The 22,259-nt window shown below is 33.0% G+C and overlaps 2 protein-coding genes across 3 annotated transcripts; one reads left to right on the top strand and one right to left on the bottom strand.

The window, feature by feature from the left end:
* The first annotated feature begins 372 nt into the window (after window positions 1-372).
* On the top strand, window positions 373-4,947 carry LOC8275265 (serine carboxypeptidase-like 51). Its single transcript, XM_002523700.4, has 13 exons — window positions 373-1,084; window positions 1,200-1,294; window positions 1,506-1,613; window positions 1,729-1,957; window positions 2,040-2,083; window positions 2,184-2,251; window positions 2,347-2,452; window positions 2,781-2,998; window positions 3,106-3,175; window positions 3,268-3,318; window positions 3,486-3,538; window positions 3,634-3,766; window positions 4,664-4,947. Exons 1-13 carry the CDS (start codon window positions 952-954, stop codon window positions 4,733-4,735), a joined length of 1,380 nt encoding a protein of 459 aa, XP_002523746.2. The 5' UTR covers window positions 373-951; the 3' UTR covers window positions 4,736-4,947.
* A 1,417-nt stretch (window positions 4,948-6,364) lies between these two features.
* Window positions 6,365-22,049, bottom strand: LOC8275266 (syndetin). Of its 2 annotated transcripts, XM_015722098.3 has the most exons (25): window positions 21,368-22,049; window positions 19,966-20,133; window positions 18,569-18,643; window positions 18,026-18,104; window positions 17,211-17,275; window positions 16,921-17,010; window positions 16,643-16,732; window positions 16,416-16,502; window positions 16,084-16,167; window positions 14,160-14,279; window positions 13,875-13,903; window positions 13,650-13,782; window positions 12,534-13,100; window positions 11,660-12,192; window positions 11,489-11,552; window positions 11,273-11,369; window positions 11,010-11,179; window positions 9,598-9,723; window positions 9,218-9,288; window positions 8,692-8,754; window positions 8,098-8,170; window positions 7,356-7,475; window positions 7,170-7,247; window positions 6,927-6,977; window positions 6,365-6,832 (listed from the first exon to the last, which is right to left on the bottom strand). In XM_015722098.3, the coding sequence occupies exons 1-25, from the start codon at window positions 21,596-21,598 to the stop codon at window positions 6,731-6,733; spliced, it is 3,366 nt and encodes a 1,121-aa protein (XP_015577584.1). In that variant the 5' UTR covers window positions 21,599-22,049; the 3' UTR covers window positions 6,365-6,730. The 2 variants fall into 2 exon arrangements, with proteins under 2 accessions (XP_015577584.1, XP_015577585.1); XM_015722099.3 differs by lacking the exons at window positions 19,966-20,133; window positions 21,368-22,049 and having other exon boundaries at window positions 17,211-17,270; window positions 18,569-18,631.
* Between the last annotated feature and the right edge of the window lie 210 nt (window positions 22,050-22,259).

Genomic DNA, 22,259 nt, shown 5'->3' with positions numbered 1-22,259 from the left:
TAAAAAAAATTAATTAATTTAATTTAATTTAATAAAAATATTTTATTAAGTTTTATCAATTAAATCTTCGATTAGATTGGCAAATCCCATTTCATTGACATAAAAAATATCTCCACCTAACCAAATGTCTTTTGCTTTGCTGTATACAAAGGCTATATATTTTTCATTTAATTTTTCCTTCTCATTTGTATGAAAGCATACCCTTATCCTTCTGCAGCAGAAAAGACCCGCCATGTGCAACCAAAACTTTTGTACATTTGATGGTTTGTCATGTTCATTTCACATCATGTGTTTGCAAATTTAAATTCTCATTTATCTATTAAATATGCTCCTGTCAAGAGTAAAAAGAAGGATAGGCGTAAAAATAACTAATACTGATTATGCGTTTACAAGAAGAAAATCTGTTCAACAGATATAAGTAAAACTAACTCACTCCGATTTTGCGCTTAAAAAGAAGAAAATCTGTACACACAAGTAACTAAAAGAAGATTGCAAAACCGATTCTAATGTTCTGAGTTGTTGATGCTAATCATATAGTAAATGCCAAAGATTCTTTGGGAGTTTTAAAAACACATATCTTTATAGGTTAAGTTAGCCTTCTGTTTTGGTGGCTGTTACATATGCACTCTGTCAACTTTAGGAAAATTTACAACCAAGATTCATTCCCTCTCTTTTCTTTACCTTTCTTTCTTTTCCTGCAATGCCCTTTTTTTTTGGATTCTGGACCTTTCTATGCATATATTAGATCATTACCTTCAAGTTTATCAGCAGACATTTGACTCTTCTTTTGTTAAATTCTGTCAGATATAGATACTTTAAAAGAAAAAAAGAAAGTTTCTTTAATCATATCATTTTGTGTGTATTTGTGTGACACATTTTTCTACTTTAGTTTGCATGATTCTCTTCAAGCTTGTGGAGTGAGTATTATCAGAACTTCTCTCCTCTGTTTGAATGGAAAAGTTTGTCCTTCTCTTTGTTCTCTCTCTTCTTTTCTTGGCTCTTCCTTTATTTCATGGAGGAACAGCTGTAGCAACAAAATCAAAGGATGGATTAGAGGAATGGGGATATGTTCCAGTCAGACCCAGTAAGCAAAATAATTTCCGACTTTGTGGAAATTTTCTATTCTTTTGATACTCAATTGTTATGGAGATGTAGTAATCTTGGATTGTTTCTTTCTTTCTTGATTTTGTTAAAAACAGAAGCACATATGTTCTGGTGGCTTTATAGAAGTCCTAACAGAGTAGAGAATCACTCCAAACCATGGCCTACCATTCTTTGGCTACAAGGAGGACCTGTAAGTATTAATTTCATTTGATATGCAGTGGCAGATTAGATGTGATAAACAAAGAAAATGTTACTATATAGTTTCTAACATGAATTGAATTGCTTCTTTGATGAAAACTCAGATATTAGTTTTCTTTATAATTCATCATGTGAACTGAATTGGATTCTTTTTTTTTTTTTTTTTCCTTAAAAGAAATAAACAATTTGGTTTTGCAATGTAGGGTGGATCAGGTGTTGGGATAGGAAATTTTGAGGAGATTGGTCCACTGGATAGTGATTTGGAGCCAAGAAATTCAACATGGCTTCAAGTAGCTGATCTTTTGTTTGTGGTAAGTAACTCTGTTATTAATTAATATCTTGATTTTATTTGTAGCATTGATGAGTTACTTAACATTAAGAACAATTGGGATTTTATTTCAATCTTCTTTTTCATAAAAATTGTAGGACAATCCAGTTGGAACAGGATACAGTTTTGTGGAGGACATAAATCTGTTGGTGAAAACTGATGAGGAGGCAGCTACTGATTTAACTACATTGTTGCAGAAGATTTTTAATGGAAATAAGAGCCCTTTGTACATAGTAGCAGAGTCTTATGGAGGGAAATTTGCTGTCACTCTTGCATTATCAATTCTAAAAGCTATTGAAGCAGGAAAATTGAAGCTTAAACTTGGAGGTAATTTCCTGTAAACAGTCTTTGTTCAAGAATTATTGTTGTGACCTTAACTTAATTTCATAATGAATTTCTGGACATTCAGGAGTGGCATTGGGTGATAGTTGGATCTCCCCTGAAGATTTTGTGGCAAGTAATCTTATTTAAATTGCTTTCTTTGAATTGTTTTATGTTTCAGGAATAGTTTAATTAAATAAACCACTATATGTTAAACCTCAATCTTGTTTAGCTGTCATGGGGTCCTCTTCTGAAGGATGTGTCACGGCTTGATACTAATGGTCTAAAAATTGCAAACAGGTCCACATTTCTCTTAACTTTTCTTCATAAAAATTGTTGAGAGTAATTAGGGTTTATATGTTTTTGGCATCTAATAAATCTACATCAATTAACAGTATAGCTCAGAAGATTAAGCAGCAAAGTAGAGCTGGTCTCTATATCAATGCAACAACTTCTTGGAGTGTACTTGAAGATGTTATTTCCATTAGAAGCAGCAATGTGGTATTTTATTTTTTTTGCATTTTTCCTTCTCTTTTTAAATATCTTTTTCTATTGATTAGATGCTAATGAAAAACCGGCTATAAAATAGACGATAGTCATTCTCTTACAAATATATCATATTTAGTTTCATTAATAGGATAAGTCTTACTAATTAGTGAATAGTGAACGAAGAAACTCGAATTCGAGATCTCTCAATTCTCATACTGAAAGGATATTAAGAGCTTTTAGTCTAATGTATATATCCCTTAACAATTCTCTCTCTATTGCTTTAATCTAAGTTTCCCAGAAAAAGTTCATATTTTGAGAGATTTTGTTTCCTTGGTTGCAGGATTTCTATAATTTTCTTTTGGACTCAGGAATGGATTCTGCGTCCTCCTTGACAAATTCAAAAACAGCAACATTTATAACTAAAAACAGAACTGCAATGAAAAGATATTCTAGTTATCTAAATTCTTTGAGGTCTATTCCTGGTGGTGATGGTGAGAAGGATAATTTCATGGATGTTATAATTAGAAAGAAGCTCAAGATTATCCCTAATAGTATCTTGTAATTTCTTCTTCCTCAAGTAATTAATTTAATTTTCATCTAGATCTTAGTGTTGCATATCATTAAAAGAAAAAAGTGCCTTGAAGTACAATTCTGTTGGTTTCCAGATGGGGAGCGCAGGCAGATAAAGTTTTTGAAGCAATGTCAGGTGATTTTATGAAACCAAGGATTAATGAGGTAATTTTTGCCTGAAAGATTACTTAAAACATTAGTACAATAGAAAGTCTCATGCACTGAAATTTTTCTATGTATATTTGAACCTTTCCCAGGTTGATGAACTTCTTTCTAAAGGGGTGAATGTGACTGTATATAATGGGCAGGTAAGAAATGAAACATTTCTCAGCCTTTTCAGAATCCAAAATTGGTGAATGATGTTGAATTCTCTTACTAAGATATTATTGGACAGTTTATTATGTAATTAATATTTGATCAAATGATTATTGCAATTATTACTAATCACATTCTTTTTTCTTTTGGGTTATTGTAGCTTGATCTTATTTGTTCAACGAAGGGGGCAGAAGCATGGGTTGAGAAACTCAAGTAAGAATACATACACAATAAATATTGGTTTTTTTCAAAATTATGTGAATGTAATTTAATACTCTCTTATGTTTATTATGACTCAATTATTTCAGGTGGAAAGGGGTATCTAATTTTTTGAGCAAAGACAGAACTCCATTGTATTGTAGTCAAGATAAACATACAAAAGGGTTTACCAAGTCATATCAGAATCTGCACTTCTATTGGATTCTTGGGGCTGGCCACTTTGTAAGTTACAGAAAAGAAACAAAACTTTAGTCTTATCATATTACCAACCTCCATAATCTATAATATACATGTGGAAGGCCACCCATATTTCCACCCCCCAAAATATTATTATTATAATCACAAATTTAAATGCGACAGCCTAAACATCTCCATCTTTAACATGCAAATTAAACAGCTGTCCAATCCAACCACCAAAATTTAGAATTTCTATATGGGAGACAGGAGATTTATCTGTCTTTATATACATTATTTCTTTTCATATTTATATGATCACAAAATGTTACATTTTGGATGGGTCTCCTCCGCTTGACTCCAGGATGATGACTTGACTTCGGTCTCAAGCTACATACGTCTCTACAACTATTTTGTAGTGCGGAAGAGTCCGTATAGGTCATCCCCGATTAGAGTTACTATTATTAGTAAAAAAGAAAAAGAAAATAGATGGATAAAATCAACGTGTAGAATTCACTGGATGTGCATTATCATGGGCATGGTATGCATTGGGCGAGTACCCTTTTGCTTGCTATTAGGAATAGCATCCTGATCATATACACTGATGGCGATGTCTGAATAGCACCACCATAATTGAGTGTGCGCATTGAAAAGGGAAAGGCAGGAAAATCAGCAAGGAAAAACAGTAGGATATTGTCAATGGCATTTTCGATTCTGATGTACACGCTAGATGTTCATGCAAACTGTGTATAAGCAATTACGTAAGGGAATAAAAGTTAGAACAGTTGATATATCAGTTAATGGTGAAAATACCAGTCATTGTGTGTCAGAGTATCAGTAGAAAGAAAAAGGACTGTTGTTGAGATTTTTCTTCAACTGGGATTTGCAGATTCTGATGGATCGTGTATTTCCAAAGGAAGACTCATTGTTGGTGTTTGATTGCAGGTACCAGTAGATCAGCCCTGTATTTCATTAAAGATGGTGGGTGCCATAACACAATCACCAGCAAGCACTTAGCTAGAAATGATGACCACAGTATCCACAAATGCAGAAGGGAATATATCCTGTTTCAAAGAAAATATATAAAATGCCCTCCTTCTTCAATTACTCATCTTTAGGTTCTTTGAAAATTGTCTTTGTTAATATTCAGTTCATGATCTCAATTTTCTCCAAATTCCAAGTATATACATTCAATAAATAGATAAATAAATAATACATATTTCTAGTGATGATAAAAGTAATATTTTTAATAATAAATTTATGTCTTCTATCGGATCAGAATAGTATTTAAATAGATATATAATTTGAGAGTAAAGGCAAAGTGTTTACCAGTAACAAACACATGCGCCAACTCTTTCATATGTTAATAATAAAGTGGACGATGCTAAACTCAATTACTCACCTCAATTTCATTTACATTCCAAGAGTTTAAATTTATTGCTTGAACCATCTAAGTATCATGATTAATAAAATGGATAACAGACTAAAATTTATTAGAGGATGTTTAATTAACGGAATAATTATGTTTTTTGAGATTAAATTTATCAAAAAATAATAATTCAACTTGAACTTTTAAAATTAATAATTAAATGTAGCAATCTGTCAAAAAATAATAAAATAATATTTTTAGCTTTATAAATACCCATAAAATTTTTAAGCCAAATGAGATGAATAATAAGAAACTTGATAATAATGTGCCTGCAAAAATAACGAAATGACCATTAAATATAAATATATTTTTATCAAGTTATTAGAATCTTATAGTGCAATAAGATATTAAAATTCATGATTAGAAATTAAGAATTAGGATTACTGAATTTCTATTTGACGTTTTTTCTATATAATCCTTATAACACAAGCAAAAATCACCGTCACTCTCATAATTTTTTTTTCTAGAGAAATAGAGAAAACGAAATGAGAAATGAAGAAAATAAAGGTCAAATAAAAAGAGTTGAAGAAAAGAGATTTCAAAATTATATGTAAAATAAAATTTATTAATAAATATATTTACTTGCAAGAATTTTTTTTTAAAAATCCGTACTAAGAACATTCCTTTGTAATTCTTACAGTTGACAAACTTAATAGTTAGTTACCAAAAGTGTAATTATCTTTTAATATTAAGGGTTAGTCGCTGTTATGAGCCCATAACAACTCTATGCTTAAATTAATATTTTTAATTTTATTTATTATATTACTTTAAAATGCTAATTTAAGACTTTTAACCAATCAAAATAAAATATCTTTTATTAATACAAAAACCATTTATAGTATAAATAAATAAAAATTGATTATATCTAATATATAATTAATGTCTCATTAAAATTATAATATCATATTATATACATTAAATAAAATTTTGGTTTAAATCAGCAACTAATAATAATAGCATACTTTATATTTTCAATTTTTATTTTATATTATTTTAAAATTTTGAATATTTCTTTTACAATGCTTTTTTAAAAGATAGATATGAGAAGAACGATTTATAAAAATTAAAAAATTTAAATACATTAAATCTGCAATTAGGCTACTAGCTTAGCTTAATCAAACAAGCTCTTAAACTCCGTTCTTAATGGGACAATTTCGGAGAATCTCGAGTGTAATTAACAATCAAGATCATGAAATATTCATCACAAAACAAATAAATAAGAAACCAACAAAAGTTTTGATTTGTATACTTATTATTCCAGTTACAGAAGAAGACTGCACTTTAATCATACAATTGAAGCCGTAGTAATTGAGAGTTGATTTTCCTATGAACTCATTATTTCACATAATAAGATGTGATCCAAAATTACATTTGATATTTCCCCACGCAGGGAAAACCCCCTGTATATATATATATATTACAAACTATACACCCTACATAATTAAGGGAGATGAACATTCTATCCAATCTCCACAAACTCATTCAATCAACCAAAAATCTCAAAAAGAAAATAAAAAAACAATTAAGTGCAGGATTTATATACCTGAAACCTAATCCCGCTGTCCGAAGCTACATATATCAGCTCATTCAATCTTTTCTAATACTTCCAACCTGGTTTTCCTCTTCCAACCTTTCATTGTAGCAACAAGGTTGATCAATCCAACAATTTGATTTTTAGTGTATTCCTGCAAGGAAAATGGAATTGTCAAATTCAGAAATACAAGCTTACTGATCATATTATATTACGCATGCAATTTATACAGCGCAAAGCTGTCTTACCGGATGAGCACGGGCCCAATGCACATACTCAGTTTCTGGAAGGTAGTAAGCCTGTTTGAGTGGAGGAAGAACGAAAACTCTAATCAATAACCACGATAGTACATCAAATTTTAATTAGATCTCTTAATTCAATTCCATCATCATTTCATGTATATACACATCTCATCTATATATTTTATATGTGTGAGAATAACATGAAATACTTTTCAAGGTCATTTAAGCTTAATTATGCTCAATGTTTACCTTAATGAAAGTTTCAACTATTTGTAACTTTGGCTTCACATTTACAGGGACAAAATGTTGTAGGCCATTGATTAACACCTGAAACAAAAAGAGAATTTTCACAAGCTGAAAAGTGACCAAATGGAAAAAAATATAGAAATCATGAGACACCCGTCACTCAGGAGGGAAAAATGAATAAATGAAAACCTGAAGATCCAATGACATGAGAGCTCGGCCTTCATCAGTACACCTCTTGACCCGTGATAGACCTTCAGTGAGAGTTTCAACCACAATTTCAATGCCATACTCTAAAAGGAGGTCTTGAACCTAGGAAGAGAGTAACATAGCTCAAAGAGTTTAGTCATTTGCATATTAATAAAGTGAAAAAGGTTTTCTTCCTTGTGTCCACAACTTGAAAATGAATATTAACACTAAGGCAGATCTCAAGTTAAATGAGTTATTAGGATATTATTCTCCGATGTTTTCTTAACCCATGAACAGGAATAGCTGAACAGGCATTTTGAAGAACAGATCCCCTTGCATGCATAAATCAAATATTTCGGTGTTCTTTATCCCTGAAGCTAATCAACATATCATGCAAAATTATAAATATCATTTTCTTAGGGCAATTGGCAATATCGGCTTCCCATAGACCAGAATGACAGAACAGCATAAGCATGCCAATGGATCAAGAAAAGTCTCACAGATAACTATCATGGAGATTGAAACTAATGCAATTCCAGCTAGCAAATCAGCCAGCTCATGAGTCGCCCATCTATTTATCATATTTATGTGCAAGTGCATCCATATATCCACTGCCCCATTCCTCCATCTAATGAAGAGAGGAATGCATAATCCAATGGATGTTAATATAACGAAAATGACGATGAATTCTGTATTCAAAATTTTCAAGGATAGTGCCTGATAAGTTGCAGGACCAAACCATTACCTCCTTTTGAATTCCCCCATGAGCAAGCCTGGTTTTATAGTGCTTAAATTCTCCCAACAACAAATCAACATACCTGCCAATATAATCAGAATTTTGTCAAATGGTAGTAGTAGATTTATATCCGTAGTACTGATTTGCTAACTTGCTTGCAGCTTGAAGAAACTTGGGAAATTTAATAAAGAAAAATAGTCCACATATATCAAATATCAAATGCTGTCTAGCATGGAAAGATCATTAACATAATAATATAAACCATAACAGCACTCAGTAGATGTAGTGCAAGCAGGTTTTTTGTTGCAGAGGATTATGTAAAGGTCTCATCAACAATCACGTAAAAAGGTTGGCCCCAGGTAAAGCAAAATAAACAAACAAAACCAAACATCAAATCCTGAACTTGTGGGGCACAGATTGAAGCAAATATATGTGGTTCAACATTTCATCTAATAGCTGGATCCTGTTGCTCATTAAACATAAATGTAAAAGCAAGCAAATATATGAAATCATCTATCAGCAAACATTCGAGTCTTAACAAGATCAATGTTAAAATAAAAATCACAACTTCTAAGATAAAATCAATGTAATTCTAAAACAAACCCATTATGCTCCAGTCCAAGCTCTCTTACTTCCCATTTAGCATTAGCAATCCGGTCAACATATCTGCAAAATAAGCCTCCGTGTCAAGGTCAGTTAAAAATAACCTCGATAACAATATAACCAAAAAATATCTCTGCACATACACAATGCAATTGCACTTTCATCATACAAACACAGTGCACTAGATGAGAAAGGTCGTCGTAGAAAAGCCCCTATCGAGGGGCTTGATTTCCATTATTCAGTTTATGCTCAGCCTCCACATAAAAGAGTATTTTTGTCAGTGCAGTGTGAGCTGCACTTGGACTTGAAAGTGCAGATCTGACTTGACTTGCTTTAAAAATCAGTTTGTTTCATAAGCAGAAGTGGTGAAAAGAAATAAAAATAATTCATCTCCTACCACCGGTATATTTACAAATAAACATGAAAAAAGAAAAAATAAATAAAGTTTTGAGAACTGTATGAAACCGGCCAAATAGAGCCTTTAGTTGGCCTAAGACTAAACGAAACAAACTATTTGTGGTCTTACCCGTTAATATGTAAAAGTAATCTTGCAGTTGTCCTATGTATGTGCTCTTTAAGATCTGGCACAGAATTTACCTGTTAAAACATAAAACTGTTAACCACAAAAAGAAAAGCATTACCCAAACATCTGTTATTGGATTCTTTTCTTCTGGTTCTTAAGGAGAAAAACTAGAGCATTATGTTTCTAAGATGTCATAATTAATCCATCCCATTCACGATGTAATTCTTAGCAGTATCTATCAACTATTAATCTGCTGAACTGACCTGTGAAATTCTCATTGAATTCCCTGTTCTACAATAAGTCTCCACACCAATTTTTGCAACATCCCAACTAACTACTACAGCTGATACTTAAAACCCCAAGAGACAGTATTTAGAATGTACCAGGTGCGCATAAAAATCCTCCACTATAGTTGGATTATTTTGGAGAAGCATTGACTGAAGATGGGCTTTGGATCTGTGCATTATTTGAGCAACAAGAGATATATTATCTGCAGCTGTGCATCGTTCCTGCAACGTATTGGTCATATTAGTAATTGGCATTACTAGCTTTATCCTTATTCAAACAGCCAAAATCATAAATAGCAACTGATAGTTTGCCAAATCAAGAAAGCATCATACACTTGTTACACTCTAGTTTACTTGAATTCTAGTTCTGGTCATGGATATAGACTTGCCTATTTTCTATAAATTTTGTATACTTATGCACTAAGCATCAAAGTGTTGCATCTATCTCCGAGTATTCTGATCTGACATGTGTAATTACAGTAATGCCATAATGAATGCATGAACATGAGAAAATGCTCATTTTGTGGGTGTGAACACACTCTTCCCACTACTTGACCACTTGGACTACTCCTACTCCCTTTTGTTTTCTCCCAAAACACCCAAATACAACATACCCAGTTTTCAGTCATCATGAGAATGGTGCAAACTATGTTCAAGACTTAAAAGTTTTAAACAAGAATAGCAAGAAAAAGAATAAGAAAACAAGAAAGATTTTGAGCATTATAAGAAACTCATTGACCCATTCTCATATTTAGCTTAACAAAAACTGGGTGAAGCATCAGATGACAGTATCATGCATGACTCGTGAAACTGCATGCAGGATAGCATCTGTATTTTGATGTCTTTCTTGTTGGAGAAATGTAATGTTTAGGCACAACTGTTATGCAAGGCTCCCATGATTAATGAGAAGATAAATACAACCCCTGACTATAATGTCAATAAAACTCATGGGCATGACCAGTTGATACCAAAATCCAATTAAGTAGTAAACTACAACATAACAATAAAGAGCTAACCTCTTAAAGGACATAGATAGGCTCAACTTTTCTTGGGATGGGCATTGGGAATTCAAAGCACAGAGAAAAAGTAATATTTCTACGTAATTATATCACAGAGAAGGCAAGATGTGGATTATCACTAGCACAAAACTGGGAAACCTCCACGCCTATCTGCTACCCACTGGAAATCATTTATCGCAGACACCATTTTGGTAAAACAACTAATGGCCCTTTTCATGTAAGTATAAACGAATGGAAAAAAGAGAATAACATATCCTGCGTGCCTAATACATGCCAGTACAAACAGTTGCATTGTAGAACAAAAGGAAGGGGTGGATGGATGTGGGTTATCTGACTACTTGTTTGAAGACAATACTTAATTAGAACAATGGGAAAAGATTACTTAATCCAGGAACTCTTGCATACAAAAAACAGGACTGGAATATAAATAATTGATCTAGTAGTATAATCAGATGAAAATAACTAACAATCAAAATTTTCCACAAATACCTTAAGACCAAAAGATGTAGCTGATAAGTGATTCTGAGGACTAGTAGGTGTTAAATCTGCATGCATATATGTAGTCAAAGATGCGGGTGAAGGCAAAAACGATGTTGAATGGGATTTTATCCACTGGTCACAATCCTGTGATATTCTGGACAAGGCTGTCTTCAGTCGATCTGAAGAACATTATAAAACATGCATTATGAGTCCATATTGCATCAAACTTGGAGCACTTTCTCCTGTGGATTAAGATGATAACAAACACTTACAATTGACAGAGTCAGATAAACCTTTTGAATTCGGGTTTTGCTGACCAAATGTTTCAAATACAAAGTAGAAAAAAATCTCAAACAACTGGCATATCCCCTGCAATAGAATACTGAATCAGGGAAAACAATTTAGAGAAAAAATAAAAGTATCACTGAGACATTGAAACTCAATAAATAAAGAGAAGCTAGAAATTTAGCCAACAAATATGAGCATACCTTAAAAAACTCAACATTTACTATTTCTAGTTTCTGCATGAGTCTTGCATATTTATCCATCGATCTAATATGCATAGGTAAATAAGGTCACATAAAATATTTATTCACAAACAACCGAGGTTAAAAAGTCTAAACATAAATAATGATCACTTAAAGCTGAAGAACATTCACCTCAAAAGACAAACAGATGATCCTGTTTGAGCAGTAATCTCATCATTTTTCCAATGTGCAGAGTTAATTCTTGAATGATTTGGCTTTGAAATTCTACTTGGGAGTTGACTATCCTCATCGATGAAGTCTGCAAGTAGATCTTCATTTTCATCTTCCGAAACAGGGGTTCCGTTCATATGACTGACATCAGTACTTTGAGGAGAGACCAGATTGCCATCATTCATTTGTCCATCATAGTCACCTGAAGGACCCCCATTATGTGGGGAACTATGGCCTTCTTTGGAAGTGTGCACTACCTTTAGTGAAAATGGGTTTCCATTTTGGAGCCAACTTGTAAAACCATTCTTCTTCAAAGTAGCATCAACTGAGTTCAATGACTTATCAGAATGATGCAATCTGACATTTTTAGAGTTACCATCAGAAGGAACAATCAAGGGTGCCCCATCCCCAACAAGCCCTGCAAAGCTAATTACTTGTACTGTATCTGGTGGCAATTTCAGCCAATTTTCCTTTTCCAAAACCATTTTAAGTGCCTGAAAAAGAAAAGAACTATTATCCTTTCATAGTTCTTGAACAACTCAAGTACGTATAATAACTTAAATACAGAATTAAAAAAAAGTAAAAAGAAAAAAAGATTAATTTAGTGCAAAAAAACATGTCGACCAGTATATTGTACAAAAAACTGTACATCCAAAAAACAATAAAATAAAAATTGCAGTGAAAGAAAGAGAGAGCAGTCAGAAAACCTTCAACTAGGGCACACTTCTAACAATTAATCAATGAGAAACCAACAATGAATGTGCCAAAAAAGAGGTGTGAAATTTCATCTGCATGATAAAAACTTAAAAATATGTTAACCCTGGTAATGACTTACATAAACATTTTGCCGATGAAATGCTGCAAAATAATTCTCAGAGACAGCCTTCAACTTCTGCCTGAACTCAACTGCTTCAACACCACAGAAGGCTTCACCAGCCAAGATGAATACATTCAGATCTTCATAATTTTTTAAAAATTGATGAATGCTCATTGAACCAATTGCAGAAGAAGAAAGTAATACTGATACTCGACTTGTCGTAAGCTGCCAAAGATTCTTCCTTCCCCTTTGAAGGGTCTGCGCCACAAATACTGTAGCATCTTTCCGCAGCTGATACCAAGGCGATCCACTGCTTGATGCTCCAGTACCATCATTCCTATCCTCATCAACTTGATAATGAGAATCTGAATAATTCGAATCTGTAGCTCCCATATGGTCCGTCGAAGACATACTGGTGATAGCTTCTTGAGTAGGCATTTTGCCCATGGATTGAGACAGAGAGCCATTATTTCTTTCGGGATCAGAAGAAATTCTTGTGACTGGATCACTTTGCTGGTTCTCTCCAGAATCTGAAGAGTTGTCACTGTCCCTTAGCTTCATATTCAATGTTTGGGACGGCCAATCCTGCAGCAGATAAGAAACAAGTTCATGTATGAAAATTGAGAAACAAATGCATGCAATACTCAATAGTACACCCATCAATCCACAACATTATTAAACCCATGATAAATACTACAGCTATAACAGGCATACATGTAATTATCTTCTTATAGAAAATAGATTTAACACAGGAACCATCTATTTATGTTAAAGTTTGAGTTCTAAATTTACATTCTACTACTATCCGCCAACTCAATTGACCAAAAGGACTTCAACTTCTGGCTCTAAGAGGCTCTGGATGGATAGATTTCAGGTAAACTTGGTCAGGTTGCTCAAATTAATTTGATGTTAACTTTAGGTTGTCCAAGATATCTATGCTTTAATAAATAATTTAATAGACAACAAACAATAGGCTTAAAATATATAGCTAGTCAAAATGCAAAAGAATGAAAATAATTTAATAAAAATAGTTTACATGTTAGAGGCAGCACCTTGAGATAGTAATGTAAGACTTAAGAATAGATGCAACAATAACATGCAGCAAAACAGAGCATTAGAAGAATAGAAGCTTACCTTGTTCTCAATATGAAATATCATGATTTCATGATAGGAACACATCAACCTGAATAAGACAGCTAGTGTTCTCAACAAACACTGCCTGAACTTAGATTCAGGGATCTGAAGACACAAATCACTGTAGGTAAGTCTGAAATGAATAGAAACATGTCATGAACACATCAAAGGTCGAGAGTCTGCTAGATATTCTACAGAAGGAATAGTAGATTGAGAAGAAAATACCTGCTATTCTGCATTTGTGTTTCCTGGTCCTGCAAAAGTCAACTAATAATCTACTTAAACATGTTCTTCAACAAGAGAATAGAATGAATTTCACAGAATTTTAAAGCATTGAAGGGAAATGGCCCATGAACAAGAGATAACTTCAAATAACCTCAATGCATGGATGTCATGATCAGAAAGAGGAAAATGGAAAGAAAGGAAGAGATTTTGAATTTGAAACTACTAATATTCTGTTTCTCCAGAGTTAAGTTCGCATACTTGTAAATCTAAATTATACCAACATACCTCTTGCACAATATTCTTCAATACAGAGTGCGTTTCTGACAGAACTTCCTGCATGAAGAAGCTTTGTATCTTTTCAGCAAGACCTGAGATATCTCCAATTAATGCATAAGCATCAACCACCTGTCAAGCATCACAGCAATCTATCATTTTAGTCAAGAATTTGCACAGCCACTAAAAGAAGATAATATTATTTAACTCGTTAAATCAATTAACCAAGACAATAATGTGACAATTGATAGAAAATGCAGTGAATCTGAAGAAAAGACGGTTAAACATAATCCTAATCTCAAAAAAAAAAAGAATCAGAAGTTCATCAAACTTTACTAATCAGTCCAAGATACTGATGCAAGTTTTGCTTTTTTCTAATGCAAGTATTAATCAAAGTGATACATAAAATTCCATGGATGCAGCAGGAAGTAGCAAGAATTGTACCAAGAAAGGGATAGGTCAGAGTGGGAGGAGGGTTGTATGGTGGCTAGCCAATTCTTACCGTCACTGATAGTAAAAATCTGCCAGAACACAAAATTCTCCTCTCCATTCCATGACCAAGGAAATTAGAACTCCCAACCTGCCCCAGCCCCTGGTTATTCTTTGTTTGATTTTCCTTTTTCTTTTTTTTTTTGCTGAAATCAATCCCTAATCAATAAACTCTTTAATTCTCCTACAACATCCAAATTCAAGCTAAATAATTCCTCTTAACAATACATTTTCTGAGACTCGCATATCATAGATTAACACCAATTGCACAAGCATAAAATGAAAGGCATAGCATCTTAGCATACTTTCTTCTTCAGTGGTTTCATGGAAAAGTGAAAGAGATTCAATGAAATGACAAGAAATTAGCAAGACCCAACCTTGACAGTACAAAGAAACCATGCTGCTAAAATGAACATTACAACCAGTCTCCCCAATAAACCACTACTCACCAAACCAACCAGTAGACACACACTGGCCAAGTTTCATTTGACAACAAAAACGCCATTTGTACAGCCCCAAATTCAATTCCTCCAAGGCTAACTGAACGAAAGTTATAAAAACCACAGGGCACAACAAAACAGAATGCAGATGGAGATCCAGTATTGGTCATCAAACATAGAAAGCATGTGACTATTAGATCTATAATGATTTACATAAACAGTTAGTGTCAACCAGATCAAAATATAAAGCAAATTACTTTCCAAACGGGCCATCAAATCAAAGGAATCATATACAGATGGAGATGAGTTCCGGAGATTTCAGGTAAAAAAACAAGAGGGGATTTGTTAGGCAATTTCTTTATGATAGAATTTACTTCGTGAGAGTGAGGAGAGTCATTGCATCAAAAGAAGCACCCATCACAATTGAATGATGAGCTTTAGGTTCAATAAGAGAGGAGAGGAAAACAAAAAGAGAAATGAAGAGAGAACAGAGATAATGACAAGAATTAAAATGATCTGACTGGTGGAGTCCAATGGTGAGCCGCCAAAAGAGGAAGAATGAATATGCTTTAGAACTCTCTAGAAGTGATTTGTATGCTAAGTGTCTGATGCAATATAATTATTTATTTTCTGGGCCCAGAGGGTACCGAGTTACCAACCTATTCTACTCTTGGAAAACCTGTCCTGGCAGCAGCAGGATCTAATCCCAGGTCTCTGCTAGATTGCAAAGAGACTTTAGGAATTATTAATTGTGCCACTAAATTCACCTACAATTAATAAGGTTACTGAGAGATCCTTGTAAGAATAATCACATCATCCGCATATTAAAGTGCAATAAAGACCAAGAAGAGACATACAGCATCCCGCAAAACATAACAACTTAATGTAATAAAAAAGAAAAGAAAAAGTTTTGAGCACAGTAATTTTGAGAACATAATGTCTACTTAAACATGGAAAGCAAGAAAAAAAAATTCATTAATTTCACAAGAAGGAACTGATATACTGACAGTTATATAATTTTCCTCCTTGAACTCCTGGCACACTCCTAACAGCAGTGAATCCAGTTTTTGAAGGGTGCTTCCCAACCAAACCTGTAATAATATTGCAGGAAATAAAAGAAAAGAAAGAAAACAGTTCCAACTGAAACTTTCCGTGACCCATATAAACAATGAGTAAGCAACAAAAGCAGAAAACATATATCATCGAAGAATGAAGCATAACGGAAAATAAGTATGCAGAAATTAAGTTTATATTTACTGGTAAAAGCTTCATTACAATCAAAACTAGAAAGCAAAAGTGATTAATGTGACTGGAATAATAATATCAGTGGAATATTCACCTCAACTCCTCGACTCATCTCTTGAATGGCCGAAAGATCCGAAAAACTATCTAATAACTGCAAATACTCGGATAGGACTTGGAATGCCTGAAGAGAAACAAGAATTTTAATAGAATTCTTCAGGAAGGAAACAAAGAACGACTTATCAGGGGAGAAGGAACTCTACAATCAAAGAACGAGCATGGTTAGAGACCATCATATATAAAAAGGACAAACACATTAGCCACCTTGCAGTAATTTCCATCTTCAACCAAGGATTCAAGTGCGGTTTGCATCTCCCATGCATGATGAAGATCAGATAATATTGGAAGCATGTCCTGCAATCAGAAATGATGACTCAAGTCTATTAAATTGAGAATATGGTCCGGAAAAGAGATGAGGAAAGTTTCTTCTTTCTAAAGATTACAATATTCAACAAAAGCCTCCACTAGTTTTCCCCAAAAAGTGAAAGAAATGCCAAGTTTTACATTTGTGTTCACACATTGTCCTACAAAAAAGAACATACCAGGAGAGCTTGTTTCTTTTTGGAATGAGAATTTACAATGAGATCCCTTGAAACCTCGTTCCTAGATGAGGTCAAGTGCCTTCTTCCGTTCTGCAAACCACAGTAACAATGACAACTAGATCCAGCAAAGAAAGTAGAAATCACGGTGAAGATGATATTAACAAAGGCATTATAAAAAATTGAAGAGGCAAAAACTATAAAAGGAAATGCAAAAGAGATGATTTTCTTACAAATATTCTCTTTACAACAAAATCTTTAACATTTAATAGAGACAACATTCAAAAGCTTACCATGCAGATGACATTTGCAATCTTTAAGTCTTTCTCTAATTCCCTGACCAAATTCATCCCCTTCACTGGCGAAAAGGAAGTATAAACATCACGTTGAAAAGTAAGGCTACATATAATACTCTGAACTTATTGAATACTGGAAAAACATCTTATTCAAAACCATAAAAGTCTAGCATCAGTTTAAGACTTGAAACCGCACTTCTTGCCAACAACATAAAAGAGAGAGAGAGAGAGAGAGAGAGAGAGAGAGAGAGAGATGAGAAGTAGACTTTTAGTTACAAGTAAGATATTCTAAAAGCCTGGAAAAAGGATGTTAAGAATTGCAAAGCGACACCACTCAAATACAAAGGTGGAGCAACTGCTGCCCTAAGTATTTCCACATGAAATATGCCCGTAAGAGAGTGAAAATGTCAATATATCTTATGTATACAATCACATATCACCTACTTATCTAACATCACTTTAATAGGCAAATGAAGTTATTCCTAAGCAAATGTAATGATAAGTAATATAAAAAAGGCACAATAAAAACATACAGTAACATCATATCAACAAATTCATATAGGTACAATCCACCGTGGGAAAAGGAGTTAACCACCAAAAAACCAATGCACAAGTGATCTATATAACCATGGACAAGTTCTTAATGATTCACAAGTCTATAGAGTGGGAAATGAATGTAACTAATCCACAAGGGCATTAGTTAACAGAATGATTTGTCATAATCATAGATGATATCATGTGTAAAAACTCAATCAATGTAAAAAGAAATTAGTTAATTAAAAATCACATAATTTCAGATTAGCCAAGCCTACCCATCACTTCATGATGCTCCATGACTTGGTGAGATAAACGTTCTGCTACTCTATCCAACTGTGCCAACCTAAGAGCAGCCTACAAATAGAAGAATCCATGTCCACTGAAGTCAATAATTGCAACACTCTTAAAGGCAGGAATGGTTAACTGTTCTTTATTCTCCACATTACAATCTCTCTCCTTTATTTCTCAAAAAAACTTCTTTTCTTATCATTAAGAAAAAGGGGAATAAAGAAAGAATTTATGACTTTTGATTTAGGGTTTAAACTAAACACATTATATTCTGAAGACAGGACTTCAAAAACCAACAATGAAGAATAAGCATGAGATGGTAACAGTATTTCATGCCAACTGGATGTGCCCATAATCTCCCTTGCATGCACCCACACACACACATGCACAGCCAGAGAATACTTTTCTAATTAATGTAAAACACACAGCAGATATCAATGAAAAATTCAAATATCCACCTGATAATCAAAACAAATGCATGCCAAAAATATGTAAAACTACGAACTGTGCTCATCAGAAGCAAGGAGAACCTGTTTCTCAAAATATTCCAACTCATTTTCTTCAGATGGAATATGCTCTAATATGTGTCTAATTGGATCAAAATCCTGCAAAAAGACATAGGAAATTATTTTAGTAATCAAACACCACAGAATCCTCATGGCAGAGGCAGCTACCAATATTCTAATTGAAGCAGACACAAAACTAATGTGCAACAGTTATATAGCCACCTATTTAACAACCGTGGGAAAAGAAAGGCAGTGAAACAGAAAGGGTAGAATTTGTGTGTGTCTGAATGTGTTAATATAATTAAGAGAAAACTATTACTATTATTATTATTATTATTATTATTATTATTATCTTTATTATTATTATTATAAAGGCCTAATAGTTAACAAAAATCCAGACCTCAATGATTATTGGCGATTTTGACATTCCTTTTAATCTTGGCAAAAATGGACATAATTGCAAAATTATCAACAATTTTAGCCAATCCTTAATTTTGGTCAAACTAGGGTGATGTGGCATGACATAAATAGGCCACCTCACCGATGAACTTGCCCGATTTTAACAAAAATTCGGAATTGCCCAAAATTGCAAATAATTTTGCAATTCATCCATTTTTTCCAAAACTAAAAGGTTTGCCAAATTTATCAAAAATCGCATGGATTGAATCTACTTGACCATTAGGCCTACTGTAAAGGCCTAATAATTCATTAGGCCTAGTAAACTTTATGCACTAACATGGTTGGATTTACGATAAGACTTGGATATTCTAAGCAATAGTCCACATGTGCCACAGATATATTCATAGCCTTAAAACTTGATCCAGCAGTATCACGAGCAAAGTCATTGTAGTTTTTGAAGGGCCAATTATCTATCTCTACTGCGATACTGATATTGCAGTTGAGATATCAATTTGAGTTGAATTTTTACGTTTTAGATTCCATAATGATATGGGCATCTTTAATATGTTCTTACTTTCTTTCTAAAATGGTTTTTGTATTCATATTTAGAAAGTTTTTCCTTTAAACTTCAACTTCATCCAACTTTATTCTAGTTCATTAAGTTTATGATTATGGACTATCTATATGTCAACGAAATTCATCAAGTTCTTTATTTTCTTTCGGTCACCAGGACTTACAACATAGAACTGTAAAGTTATGATGTCATAAATAATCTCCTCTTCTTAAAGATTCAGAAGACCGAGACCTTGCAAGAAACTTACTCTTTTGTATTACATAGAGACAAAGAAAAATAAAGATACCTTCAATGATTCTTATAATAGATAAAACCTACAATAACTTTTCTACTAATAACCTTGTCAATGAGATTAGCAAACTAGATAATTCAACTTCTAAAAAGTCAAAAAGAAAATGATACAAGGAAAAATATCAGGAATATATAAATTGATAAATCAAGTAAAAACCTCTTCATAGTAACCCTCTTCTAGTTCCTCCGCCACTCGACCTTGTGGTGTGCTTCCATATATTGAGCGTAATTCTTCAGAACTTGATGGTAGACTAAATTGCTGATGCGGAGGCAGTCCAGCAATAACACGCGCAACAGCAGCAGCTGCTGCAGCTCGAGCTGGAACCTACAAAAGGTAAAAAAGAAAATCAATACTATAATGCTGAGAGCCACCATCTTTCTGCTAATTAGTAGTATACGACAAGCAGCCACAATTAAAATGTCACCATTTCATTTATTAAAACCAACCACAGCAGCATTTTTTTCTGAATCTATTTCTTCAAATTAACAAATTAAATGCTATTGTTTAGCATCTCCAACCTCCAACTAATGGAAGAGGAAGAAAACTAAACTCACAACCTAGTTAGCAAAAGTTGCACAGAAAGCATGAGAAATGAATACTCACAAATTTTATGAATTTTACATGTATAAAATAGTCCCAGCAAAAAAGAGTTTTTGACTTGAAATGGTTTGATAATAAAACATCATATACATTAAACTGATACCAACTTCACCAGACAAAGTGCAGAACTTGCTAGTTTCAAAACAAAACCCTAACTTCCTTCCTTGAGCATACTCCAAATTTAAAAGAAAAGAAAAATGTCTCCACTCATCTCTTATTTTTATACTGTTAACAGTTAATTTCCTATATTCTACCAAATAAATTACCCTTTTAACACATTTGTTCGGAAACTCTAAAAACGCATGAATTCAATTCAGTTGAATCCTTTTAATCAATTTTCATGTTCAGAAGCCAAATAGTTGCTGAAGTTCAATTCTTTCAACTTTATAAAAAAAAAAAAAAAAAAAAACATTTTAAGAGAATTGAAGACCTTGTTTGAAATAAATCATTTTCAATTGAATTATTGCAAAATCACTTGACTTCTTTCAAACTGCCTTGCCCTTTTGAAGTTGAGAGATTCGGATTCCAGTAACTATAAACTTTCTGTACATGAGAATTGATTATTCAATTCAAATCTGTATTTTTAGACTTTCCAAACAAGGGAAAATCAAATTCATGCCAAAAGTGAAATCATTTCGTGAGAACTCAATTCAATTGAACTCTCCACTTAATTGTCCCAAACGATGCCTTGCATACATTCCTAATTAATTAATTATTTCCATTTAAATTTTACCTCTATTGAGACTTCTATTAAATACAAGAGCACTAACCTACTACACCACGCCATTTCCAAAATATTTTAAAATAAAAATAAAACCAACTATAACACATTCTTTACTTAATGAAGTACTAAACATGGATCAATAAGTGTTTTTAAAACATATAGAGCTAATAACTGAAAAATTTAACCCCATTTAAAGTAAAGTAGCTAAACTTTTTTTTTCTTTTTCTTTTTTACCTCGGGACGATCAGAAGCAGAAGGCAAGAGACCAATCGATTTAGCGGAACGAACAGAGTTCAAAATCTTTTCACCAACTTTTGATAAATCCATATCACCTCCTTGGAATAATAAAAAAGGTACCAAGAAGAAAACCCTAGAGCTTTCAAATCCACCACTTAATTCACCATTTAACAGAAAAGGATTTCCAAAAAGGGTGCCGGATGGGAATAGATTATTAGGCTGCTGCATTTCAACTTAAGCTTATGAGATCAAGTACCGCGATTAACACCTCCATTTGCGATTTTTTTGAGATCTGATTTGATGATGATGATAAGTGTATTCTTTTCTTTCTTTTTTTCGGCGTGTGTGAGATCGGAGAGTGAAACAAAACTGTTTTGGTGATAGAGACGCGTTTGGTGGAATAATTTACTTGGAGCTGTCACTGACTTGACTGTATTTTTCCAAAAAGATTAAAAATAAAAATAAAAGAGAGAGATTAAATAATGAATTTTGTTAGCAGAAATTTGTATGGGGAGACTTGTAAGCGTAAAAGTTCTTAGATTACAGGGCTTTTCTTTAATTTGTGTAACTTGATTTTGTGTTTCTTTTTTTTATTCTTTTTCTTATGCTTTAGCTTAGCCTGGCCCATATGCTAATTTGTAATAAGCTAATTTTGACAAATTTAAAGAAAATGAAGACATTTTGGCTAAATCAAACCGGAGCAAATAGAATATTGAACAAAATTAAATCAATGTAATATTTCTTAAACATTTCTTACTAGTAAATAAAACAATTTAGTTAGTTCAGTTAACCCACATTCCTTTTGCTTAAAAGTCAAATCAAATCATTTTATTATTCATAATTAAATATACAAGCACCATTTACCCGAATATGATTATATTATTATTTA

This window comes from Ricinus communis, chromosome 8 (assembly GCF_019578655.1).
Source record: "Ricinus communis isolate WT05 ecotype wild-type chromosome 8, ASM1957865v1, whole genome shotgun sequence".
NCBI classification, from domain to species: Eukaryota; Viridiplantae; Streptophyta; class Magnoliopsida; order Malpighiales; family Euphorbiaceae; genus Ricinus; species Ricinus communis.
Note: the sequence above shows the minus strand (reverse complement) of the source record. Positions and strands in the feature narration are given on the sequence as shown.

Bases quoted from the DNA above. Each gene is read 5' to 3' on its own strand.
- LOC8275265 (XM_002523700.4), top strand. From the start codon at position 952: ATGGAAAAGTTTGTCCTTCTCTTTGTTCTCTCTCTTCTTTTCTTGGCT. The intron at 2,999-3,105 runs GTAATTTCTTCT...GTTGGTTTCCAG, and splicing joins ATTATCCCTAATAGTATCTT to ATGGGGAGCGCAGGCAGATA. The intron at 3,539-3,633 runs GTAAGAATACAT...CAATTATTTCAG, and splicing joins GCATGGGTTGAGAAACTCAA to GTGGAAAGGGGTATCTAATT.
- LOC8275266 (XM_015722098.3), bottom strand. From the start codon at position 21,598: ATGCAGCAGCCTAATAATCTATTCCCATCCGGCACCCTTTTTGGAAAT. The intron at 14,280-16,083 runs GTCAGTATATCA...GATGCTTGACAG, and splicing joins AGGAGGAAAATTATATAACT to GTGGTTGATGCTTATGCATT. The intron at 13,783-13,874 runs GTATTTTCTTCT...TATTCATTTCAG, and splicing joins ACACAAATGCAGAATAGCAG to ACTTACCTACAGTGATTTGT.